At 55.1% G+C, this 11,045-nt stretch overlaps 1 protein-coding gene across 3 annotated transcripts; it reads right to left on the minus strand.

Moving 5' to 3' along the window:
* Positions 1 to 13: 13 nt before the first annotated feature.
* MCRS1 (microspherule protein 1) lies at positions 14 to 9,562 on the minus strand. 3 transcript variants are annotated; one of them, XM_069541201.1, is made up of 17 exons: positions 9,479 to 9,560; positions 8,965 to 9,163; positions 8,195 to 8,314; positions 7,874 to 7,983; positions 7,548 to 7,686; positions 7,044 to 7,182; positions 6,272 to 6,430; positions 6,012 to 6,121; positions 5,469 to 5,577; positions 5,056 to 5,194; positions 2,103 to 2,178; positions 1,726 to 1,754; positions 1,515 to 1,607; positions 1,230 to 1,312; positions 947 to 1,034; positions 572 to 699; positions 14 to 451 (listed from the first exon to the last, which is right to left on the minus strand). In XM_069541201.1, the coding sequence occupies exons 5-17, from the start codon at positions 7,655 to 7,657 to the stop codon at positions 365 to 367; spliced, it is 1,350 nt and encodes a 449-aa protein (XP_069397302.1). In that variant the 5' UTR covers positions 7,658 to 7,686; positions 7,874 to 7,983; positions 8,195 to 8,314; positions 8,965 to 9,163; positions 9,479 to 9,560; the 3' UTR covers positions 14 to 364. The 3 variants fall into 3 exon arrangements, with proteins under 3 accessions (XP_069397302.1, XP_069397301.1, XP_059880707.1); XM_069541200.1 differs by lacking the exon at positions 7,874 to 7,983; XM_060024724.1 differs by lacking the exons at positions 7,874 to 7,983; positions 8,965 to 9,163 and having other exon boundaries at positions 9,479 to 9,562.
* Positions 9,563 to 11,045: the final 1,483 nt, after the last annotated feature.

Below are 11,045 nucleotides of genomic sequence, written 5' to 3' on the forward strand. Positions count from 1 at the left end.
TAATAAAAGAAACTACTTGGGAACTCAGTGCTTTGTATTTACAAAAGAAAAATAATAAAGGAAAAGTCTGAAGCTAACCAGCTGGAGACACGGAGCCAAGGTGGGCGTCTGGGGGAGAGGGTAGGGGCCTCTGCAGAGAGAAGGCGAGGGGCTCTGGCACTAAGGCAGCCTGAGGGGCCCAGCCTCTAGGGGCTTCCCCAGGGCCAGCCCCGCCCTCCCGCAGAGGCTCAGATCAAGGGGCCAGGAGCTGAGTCTCCCGCAGCCCCCTCTGGTTTTTCCAGGAGCCTGAGTTGCCAGCTCCAGGGGTCTGGGAGGGCAGGGGAAACTGAGGCCAGAGAGAGCCCAGGGGTCCTGCCACCACTTCTCACTGTGGTGTGATCTTGGCAGCCTCGGCCCGAATAAGGGCAATGAGGTCCTGGTTGATGAGGAAGACGAATCGCAGGCTGGCGATCTGCGGGCGGGAGAGAAGGTGGCTAAGGACGGGGGTGAGACTGGGGGCCGGGGCAGGCCCACACGCTGCCTCACCACACCATGGGGCTCATCCCGGCCTTTCCACCTCCCCCCAGCTCACCTCCACCACGGAGTTGTTGCTAAGGCGCCATTTGGAGCCACACAGCACAGGTCGTCCATCGATGTAGATGGGCCGCCGGCCCTCGTTGGCAATGAAGAAATCACCGTTGTTCTTCAGCTTGATGACACCTATGGGAATAGAGAGGAACGGGGGTATGATGGGATGGGGGGAAGGCCAGAAGAGGGCCTGAAACCCCCATGTTCCCTCTGCTTCCTGGGGCCGCTAGAAGGCACCCAGGACTCCCAAGTTAGAGATCTTAAAATGCCAGCTCCTCAGCCCCACCCAGTCCCTGAGGTTCCCACGGAGACCAAGCCCCAGGGCTGGAGGGCAGCGAGAGGCTGGGAGCAACATCCTCACACTGCTTCCCGCTGGTACCTTGCTTCCGGGAGATCTTCCAGGCCGGACCCTCCAGAGACAGGTCCACGTCAATCTGGTTATCCTTGGTTGCTCTGCCTAGGGTGATCTGGGGAAATGGGGCAGGTGAGGGCTGGAACCTGAGGAATGGGGAGGAGTCCACACAGGCCCAGGAAAGATGAGAAATCAGGGACCAGACATAGAAAGGGCAGTGAGGGGAAGATCGATGGAGGAGGGGAACCTAGGAAGGGGGAGGTAGGGGTGGGGATGGGGATGAGGACAGCGAGGGCTGGGCCGGCCTCACCTCTCTCGAGCGCATCAGGTACCGCACCATGCGGCCCCGCAGCACTGCCAGGGTCTGGTTGTCAAAGTCCGGAGAGCTCATGCCTGGGGGAGAGCAGCTCATGTCAGAGAGGAGCCCACTCTTGAGAGCCACAGCATGGAAGGCAGGGAGCCAGGGCAAGATCCACTAAGGGAAAGGAGCCAGAGGTCTGGGAAACGAGGGTGAACCCAGCTAAGCAGCCAAGGGGGCGCAGGGAGGGGCGAAGGGATTTGGAGCACGACCCTGCTGGTCCCCCGGCCTCCTCACCTGTGATGCTATCTACTAGCACCTGCCACTTATGCAGTTCCTGTTCCAGCTGCCGAATCTCTCGTTTCTGACGCCGGTCAGCCACTGTCAGCTCTGGGGTGAGGTGGGGTGGTAATGAAGGACACGCTGAGGTAACCAGCACCTTGTACTGTTTCTCTCTGTTCCAGCAGGAGCTCCCACCCCCTCACTGTCCCCACCAGGGCACACTCACCATGTTCTAGGACTTCATCTCGCATTTCCCTGGGGGGCGAGAAGGGAAGGATGAATCAGACTCCAATTTGAGCTCACCTGCCATCACCATTAGGTGCTACTGGGCTCAGTAGGATCCCTCAGTCCCTCAGCCCAGTGGTCCCGTGGGCTGCTCCTCTGGCCTTAGCCTAGCTTCCCTCCCTGGGGTGGGGGTAAGATACAACGGGGGTGGGGGGCCGGGGAGGGCGCTTAGCAGGGAGACTAACAGCTACAACTGGAGCTCCAGGCCGAGTCTGGGCTGGGCTCCGTTCCCTGCAGCAGGAGAGGCAGGGCCAGGCAGCACAGGGAGCTCTGTCCTGCGGAGACACTGGGGCCCTGCCTGTGGCCCCAGCCACTCACTTGAGCTTACTGTCATCAATCAAGTCCTCTGCGTCGGAGAAATTCAGCACTTGGTCCCCCTTGGGCAGCGGCTGCACTGAACGAAGGACAGAGGGAGGGTCAGCGCCAATGCTCCTACTCAACCGCAAGCTGCTGAGCAGACAAATGAACTAAGAGGACAAACTGTAAAGACAGCCCATGGGGACGGCCTCGTGCTGAAATCAACAAAAGTTAACCTGATACAGGTAACAGCATGCATGCAGATCAGACTGCACGCTACTTTGGCACAAAGCATTCCTGGGGTTTGCTGGGGGGCAGAGGTGGTTCTAGAAAGTGAAGGGAATTAAAATTGACCTTTGGGGCTTCCCTGGTGGCGCAGTAGTTAAGAATCTGCCGGCCAACGCAGGGGACACGGGTTCAAATCCTGGTCCGGGAAGATCCCACATGCCGCGGAGCAACTAAGCCCGTGCGCCACAACTACTGAGCCTGCGCTCTACAGCCTGCGCTCCACAACTACTGAAGCCCGCACGCCTAGAGCCCATGCTCTGCAACAAGAGAAGCCACTGCAATGAGAAGCCCGTGCACTTCAATGAAGAGTAGCCCCCGCTTGCCGCAACTAGAGAAAGCCCGTGTGCAGCAACAAAGACCCAACGCAGCCAAAAATAAATAAAAATAAAATAATAAAAAAAAAAAGTTGACCTTTGCACGCTCTTTTCAGTGTGCGAAGAGTTCTCACTTACAAAGCCTTGAACTACATAGGGAAGGCATTACTATTAGCTGCACGTTACAGATGAGAAAACAGATACAGGAGGAAGGGTTAAGCTATGTGACTAGTTCAGGACACAGCCAGGAATCAAGGCCTGCTTCCCTGATTGCAAATCCAAACTGCCTCTTCTACCACATCACATGCTCCCAAACATTTTCTGCCACATTCGGCAAAGGGCTGAGAGGCACGTGCCTGTCAAGTCTCACTCAGGATGTGTCAGAAGGGAGCCTTAAGCCAGTGTTTTCAAATTGTAGGTCATGACACGTTAACAGGTCATGAGATTCACTTTTTTCCAAAAAAAAAAAAAGAAAGAAATGGAATGCAATAATATCAGAATCCATCAGATGTATTCAGGATAAATATTGTTTTATGAAAGTTTTTCAGTTCTTTTCTGGTCAAAATGTAAAAGTGATTGGGGTCCCCAAATCTGAGAACTCCTGCCTTAGTGTCAGTTGTTCCCAGGGCTGCAGCATCTGCTCAGCAGCAGCTCCGACTAGCTAGTGAGACTGCTGGTTGAGGAGTTTGACAACCCCTGAGGTATCATCACTGCCAGGGAAGTGAGGGGGGCTGCATAGGAGCCACAAATGCTCCACCACCACCACCCTCCACCTTAGTTCAGACTGTGGGGAGATGGGGTTGGGGCAGTCACCCTGCCAGAATGCCTGAATCCTACCAACCTAGTATTCAGCTGACTTGATAGGTAAGCAGTGTATACTCCCTGTTCCTAGGGACTCCAAGCATGAAATAGCAAAGGAGAAATCAAATATCCACATAAGACGACCCTTGAAGAGAAATATTATACCTTTACGTTAACAAATATACACAATAGGGGCTTCCCTGGCAGCGCAGTGGTTAAGAACCCGCCTGCCAATGCAGAGGACGTGGGTTCGAGCCCTGGTCCAGGAAGATACCACATGCTGCGGAGCAATTAAGCCCGGGCACCACAACTACTGAGCCTGCGTGCCACAACTACTGAAGCCTGCGTGCCTACAGCCCGTGCTCCGCAACAAGAGAAGCCACCGCAACAAGAAGCCCACGCACTGCAATGGAGAGTAGCCCCCGCTCACCACAACTAGAGAAAGCCCGCGCGCAGCAATGAAGACCCAATGCAGCCAAAAATAAAATAAACTTGTTAAAAACAAACAAACAAAAAAACAAATATACACATGGTAACTTTTAAAATAGTGACAAAGGAGCTAGCAACAGCAGCAAAAATAAACTTTATCCAGTGTCTGTTCTCTCTGCAGGAGGTCAGTGATAGCTGAGCCTGAGGCAGCAGCAGATATCTGGAATAAAGACGGCTGCCCACTGGGCACTAAATTGCAGAGATCCTCAGGAAGGAAAGATGGGGCCTCCCCTGACAAGATTTCCTAAAATCCTCTGGTAGGAATCTTTTATTATCCAGAAGCTGCAGGGCCTAGCGAGTAAGGTGACAGGCAGAACTGAAGCTTCATTTTCAGAACAGTATGAACAACTACATAGTAGCCAACGTGCAATAATCTTTAGGAAGTAAAGTGTGCTTGGACTGTGAAAGTCTGACCCTGAAACCCAAATCTAACTGAAGAGCTTCCTGCAGGTTAATCAGACTGCTTTCCTAGTATCTGTTATTAGGAGAGTGAGAGTTTTGCTGGTGAGGGAAGAGAGGAAGCTTTCTGGCCCTTGGGAAAGGAGAAAGACAGGCGGCCTGGGTTAAAGTCCCTGTAGGGATTTGGGAATGGCCTGAAGACAGCCCCACAGCACAAATGCTTGGTGGAAGGAGAGGCAGTGAGAAGGAGTGTGGAGAGAGGGAAGAGGCAGAAATCCTTAGAGAAAGTGGGTGGGAAAAGGGGACAGGTGAGCGGTGAAGGGACTTTCACATTTTACTCATGTTTGAATGTTACTTGTGAAGAATATACTATTATTTATGTAATGGTAAAACATGTCAAAAAAACCAAAAAAGTCAAGAAGTGGGAGACAACTCTGCCATTTAGTCTTTTTGTTCAGGATTCTAGGCAATTTTGGCTACCCTCACCATGATCCTAAGACCATTCCAGCCACTTTCCCTCCCTCTGGAAGGAAGTGGTTTTTGCTAAAAAGAGAGACGAACAAGACACTGGGGGCCACGGAGGGATTTGTTACAGGGCACCTGAGGGCAGCTGTGTCCAGCCCCCTTCACACTCACACTCACATACACGCACCCTCACTCTGCCAGCTCCTGGGCCCAGTTACCTGTCTGGTCCTCCAACAGGTAATACTGCTTCATGAGCTGCCAATGGGCCTGCAGAGCCTTGGCAGTACGGGCCAGGTAGAAGGCATCAGGGTGTCTGTGCAGCAGGTCCTGGAAGGTCTCCAAGGTGGGCTGGCTGGTCTGGAGGGCAAGAAGCACACTCTGGGCATCTGGGTTTCCTTGCTCCTGTCTCTGCTGTACCATCCTTGCCCCCTGCCCCAGTCCCCAGAAGGAGGTGGAAAAAGTGATAGCTACTGCCGCCCAGGAAGCCAGGCTTGGCTCTCCCTGAGGACCCGGTCCACAAAGGCCCTGCAGGTGTACGTGCGTCTCCAAGCAGTGGAGCCTCCCTGCAGTCAGTTTTCCAGGTTAGCCGGCTCCTGCCCTGCCCCTCGGCATTACCAGCCCTCAGCCTTACCGATCCCACTTTGCTCAGCAGCTGCTCTTCAGCCTTGCTAAACAGGGCCTTGCTCTGGATGGCGGCAATGGCCTCTGGGTGCAGCTGTCTCATGGCCTGGCAGGCCAGCCTGGGCAGGAGGGAGATAGAGGACAGGGCAGGGTTGAAGGAAGGGTGTCAAGCAATCTGGGGTTCCTACTTCTCCAAAGCCTGCAGGCCTCTGAGATCCAGAACTCAAAGATCCAGGCCCTCTACAGGTCAGTGTGGGAAGGCTGGGAGGTGACCGCCCCAAACCACAAAGCACACGGTGGTAGAACAGGGCTCCTGGCACTCATGTGGTGTTTTCTCTCATGCTACTTCCTTGACATCCAGCCTGGATTAGCAGGGTTGGTATCAGGAAGCAGCTTCCCCCTGAAGCCTGGCAGGTCTCCAGTATCATCTCAGAAGATACAAGACCCCAAGGAGCCCTGCCTCCCAGGCCCCTCCCCTGTACAATTCTTTCTGTTCAGGAGCCAAATTCTGGTGTCCCCAGTACCGCGCCGCTGCTGGGGCCAGCCCACTCACTTGGAGATGACAGGATCGTAGAGCAGGGCGTACCAGCGCTCCTGGACTTCCCGCAGGGTGAAGCGGCAGCTGAACTTCACGCCCAGGTGGACAGATGTCAGGTCATTGGTCTGCAAGGCCCCAGAGTGGTTTGCTCCAGCCTCAGAGCTGGGAAGAACCCTCCCGGGCCACCTACAGGACACTGCCGGGCTAGATGGGGGGCTGGGAACTGGAGGCTGTGGGGAGAAGGCAAACACAACCCCTGTGGTGGGAAGCACTACCTGCAACACGGCATTGATGAGCAGGAGGTCGTCCGCAGGCTTCCAGCGGCCCAGATCCTTGGTCACCTGGAGTGGCTGTTTGCTCTTCTTCACACGTTTGGTGAGTCCAGGGGCTGGGGCTGGGCTCGGCGGCACAGGGGTGCTGGGGGCCTTGGACACCTGGGCAGAGGGCAGGAGCAGAGTGAGCTCATCAGGGCAGCTAGGGCTTCAGGCCTAGAGCTTCGCACACTGTGTGGCAGCTCCAGCCCCACCCAACAACAAGCCACAGGCAGGGGGCCTAGCTTTCCAATGCCCATCCCTCCCCCTTCCCGCCCCCATCAAAGTACTTCTACACAGTCCTTGACCATATGGGGTCTTCTTTTTGCTGGTGGCGCCCCCCAACCCCAGCATGGAGGGTGGGTGGGGAGGATACCAGGAAAACACTCTTGCTGGTACAGTGTCTGGGGCCAGAGCAATGCCACCTGGGGGTTATTTTTACAGCCAGCAATGCTCGGAACAGGCTGTCTGCTCCCAGAATAGATGCATGCTCTGTGCCTCCCACACAGAATGTGACACAGGATGCACTGACAGGGTGGTGATGGGCGCAGCAAGAAAAGCGGAGTAGCGAGAGATGGGCTCCCAGGAGGGAGGCATCTGAGGTGGGCCGGGGCAGCTTGATCCTCTCACAAGCCTCCTCTGCAGGGCTCTTGCCAGCTGGCAAAGGTTGTGGGGAAACACAAAATCTGGCACTGGCCCCCACCCCTCTCCATTCCCCACGTCTCCCAATCCTTACCTTCTTCTTCTCACTGGAGGAGGGTTCACTCCCCGAACAGCGCCCTGGTTCCACCCCACTGGCCCCCTTTGCCCGGGTAGAGGACTTAGCCAGGCTGCTCTCCACCAGCTCATCGTCAAACTTCTTTCTCTTGATGAACCTGAGAATAGTCCTACCCAGTGAACGCTCTGTGCCCCATCCCCGGTACCCACTCACACACACCCAGCCCCCAAAGTAGAGCAGGTTCCCAGCAGGTAGGATGCTAACTGCTCTGGCTCAGTGGATGGGGCATGGAACTGCTATGCTCCACCCCTGAGATGACAGTGTACTGTACCACAAAGATTTCCTGTCCAAAACCTAAGATCTCCCTCCCTTGCTCTCAGTCTCATTGGGAGGGACTTAGTAGGGACAGGAAAAGCACAAGAGTCTGCCAACAGTTGGGCTCCAGAGGGGCTCAGGGAGCCATTCCCAACAGGGGTGAAGGCATGCAGCAGTCTCAGCCTCTGGCCCTTCAAACCCTAGTACCTGGAGGAGCTTCTCCGTTTAGGGATGGTGCCCAAAGCCTGTGAGGAGGCCCGCTTCTGCCCTGCCAGTGACTCCTCATCCTCTGAGCGGCTGGCAGTGCCTGATGCCATCAGGGATGAATCTAGCAGCCCCTGAGAATCTAGAAGAAGAGAAGTGGTGAACCCAGGCCTCCTAAATGCCTAGCAGAGCCCTGAGCCTCTGCACATGGGAACCCTCCTCAGCCCCCCTTCCCCTACCAGCCCTCTTGGTCCCTCCCCTGCTTCCTTGACACTTGAAGTTTTAAGGTGGGAGTTCCTTGGCCATCCAGATCCCATCTGGGCCCAGACCTTCCACGCTGGGCAGTTCTCCCGGTGCCACGTGTCATGTCGTGCAGCACATGGTGCTCAGGTCAGACTGGTGATGCCGACACACCGGGCTCTGGGCATAACTGCTCCCTCTGCCATCAAAATGCAGCCATGCCAAAGAGCGTCAGCTCAACAGCAAGTCAGTCAACTGTGGCCTCTGCTGAGAGGTACGTGGGTGGTGCTGGCCCAGGGGGAGGTGGCAATGCCCAGCCAGGACCGAAAGACACACGTGCCAGGCACGGGGTGGAATCAGCAGATGCTTGGCGCCTGAGCGTTTGGGGAGCTGGCCCGGCCTCATACTACCTTTGTCCATCCTCTCACAGTCCCAAAGCCACTGGTTCCAAACCACAGGGCTAGAAGGAAGGGTCCCACAGGTTCATCCAAGGATTCTGACCAGGTGAGCTTAGAGGCTGAGAAGAGATTCTGCAAAGGAGAAATGAGGCTCCCTGAGGCTCAGGTTTCGAACTGGCCAGCTTCACCTCCTTATACTGGAACAGGTCCCCAGGATCCCATAAGCTAGGGAAAACACCAGGAGAAGAGACACAATATATTCTGCCAATATGACCCTGATAAACCAGTAGTCTTTCGAAGGTCACCGACATCTCTGAGACAGTGATAAAAGCTATGGACCCTAGAAAAATGTACACATTAGAGTGGTTCACAAACCACTCTAATTCTACTCATAGCCCCTAGGTTAAGGGCCTTGACTATAAACTAGCAAGAAACAAGGGATTCTTGGCTCACTTTTTGTCAGCTGCCCATTCAGCTCCCCTCCCAGCCCAAAGCAGGGAAAAGGAAACGGAGATTGAACTCCCACCAGTCCATCTCACTTTTTTCATCTGAAGCTCTGGCTGAAGATTTAATGGGTGGTACCTCGTGGAAGCTAAAAAACGCGGCTTGGGAACTGAGCAAATATCAACCACCCTGGGGGGGGCCCTCGCCTAAGCCCGGAGAACTCAGGTAGTAGGGACTCTGCGGAGCGCGCCGCTTCGGAGAGTCCCGCCCCTTCTGACCAGGGCGTCTCTCCGCGCAGCGTTCTAGCCCTGCCCCCAGGTGCGCTCCTCGCGCCGTACCATTTGATACGGCTGGGAATCTTGCCACCTGGGGAGAGGGTGAAGGGCCCGATTCCGCGGGTAGACTGGGGCAGGGTCAGCGCCGCCTGCCTTCTCCGGCCCTCCACCCCTCGTTCTCCCCCCAAGGGCACACCCACAGTAGGGGATTAGTCCAGGTCTGTTTCACGGGCTCGGGATAGGAGTGGTGACGAAGTCAGCCCTGCAACGCAAAAGCAAAGCACCGAGTGAACCCCGATGCCCTCGCAGCCTTGGTTTAAGCCCCACGGGCCGGTGGCGGGGAAAGGGTGACTCCCAGACCAATTCTCACCCCACCTTCGGCATGCCACCTTTGCGCATGCGTAACTTCTAGGACCAGATTCTGGCCCGGTCCGGCCCACGCATGCGCAGATTATCGGGGCGCTCCCGGGGCGGGGCCCCAAACCTGGCGGGGTGTCGTCCCCAGCGGCACTCTGGAGAACCCCATTTCATCCCCAACTCTGCTCAGAACACTCAGAGGCGAACCGCGAGGTCTCACCATTCCTAGGCTGCCAGCTCCAACAATTTCTCCGCGGCGACGGCAGCAGCCGCAGGGCCAAAGCCGGCTTCCGTGAGGCCCGTCTACTTCCGGGTCTACGAACTAAGGGCTGCGCAACCCCTTCCGGTTCACCCCGGTAACTTGGGTAAGGGGGCGTGGCCGTGGCCGTGGTAGCGAAGGTGTGGCTGTTTTGTTAACAGCCAAAATTAAAGGCTTTCCCAATTGGGACAACATATAGGGAGGCGTCAGGGATTATAGAATCCAGGTTGGAGAAAGTGATTAAAGGGAAAGGCGAGACTTGGGGCAGGATAGCCTGAGTAGCGAGATGAGGCAACGCTGGAAGGGGCTGGCCCGAGGGTGGGGCCGGGCGGCCGACTAGATTTCGGCTTCCGAATCTTGCGGCCTCCTGAGACATCTAGGACTCCTTGATAGTTTCTCAGGACCAATTATGGATTGTTTGATTCCACCAAAGGTTTTAGAGAAACTACTCTGTGGCAGGCCCTGTGCTAGGCACAACACGGGGAGATGATGTTGAGCTCCCTCTAGCCGGAGAGATGTGACATATAGAAGGGGCAGGGAGGTTGATGTCTAAGGAACGGAGGGAGGGTTGTAGGCCGCGGTTCTAGAAGGTAGAGGCCCTGGGAGAAGGAGTGCCCTTCCCATCAGCCCGACCCCACCTGGATTCCTGGAGGCAGCTGTGGGCCCCCGGGAGGTAAGACGACCCAAGGATGCACCTTCAGAGGAGAGTGCCCTGGAGATGGGAGGACAAAACTACAGGAAAAGTTGGGAGTTTGGGGGTGTGAGAGCTGTCTTGAGAAACCAGAAAGACTGTCCTCTAAAAGAGGGTTTCTATTTGTTTTATGCTTCCTTGGAGGGGCACAAAAGGGTAATAGCCTTAGAGAAACATACTGCGGCTCAGAATAAGAAAGATACAATTCCAAAGCTGTCCAGCAGCTAGGGTGGTCCCCTCAGTGGAGGTGTCAAGCACACATCACCTGGACATTGCCAGGCGATTCAAGTGTCAGATGGGAGGCTAGCGCTTCTGGCCCTGACAGTGTATGATAGCCTTCTGCTTCAAGAGTCCCGTGTTCATTTGTGATCTTGCTTAATGAGTATTAACCTATTTTATTTCCCCTGAAAGATTGTGTTTTCTGATACAAGGTGTGATGGACTATACTAGATATAGCATAGTAGCTATACTAGGTGAGAGTTATCAGGGAGGTCTCTAAGGAGGTGACAATTGAATTGAGATTTGACAGCTGATAAGGGACCAGTTAGGCAAAGAGCTGGGCTAAGATGACCTAGTCAGAGGGGACAGCATAACTCCAAAGCAGAAAAGAGCTTGGTGAGTTTGAGGAGGAGGAAGGAGATTAGTGTGGCTGGAACAGGATGATCAAGAAAAAGAGGGAGGTAGATGAGAATAGAGAGGTCATCAGGGCAGATCACATTAGGCCTTGTAGTTCATGGTATAGATTTTGATCTTTATTCTTTTTTTTTTTTTTTTTTTTTTTGCGGTACGCGGGCCTCTCACTGCTGTGGCCTCTCCCGTTGTGGAGCACAGGCTCCA

Source organism: Delphinus delphis, chromosome 11 (assembly GCF_949987515.2).
Source record: "Delphinus delphis chromosome 11, mDelDel1.2, whole genome shotgun sequence".
Taxonomy (NCBI): domain Eukaryota; kingdom Metazoa; phylum Chordata; class Mammalia; order Artiodactyla; family Delphinidae; genus Delphinus; species Delphinus delphis.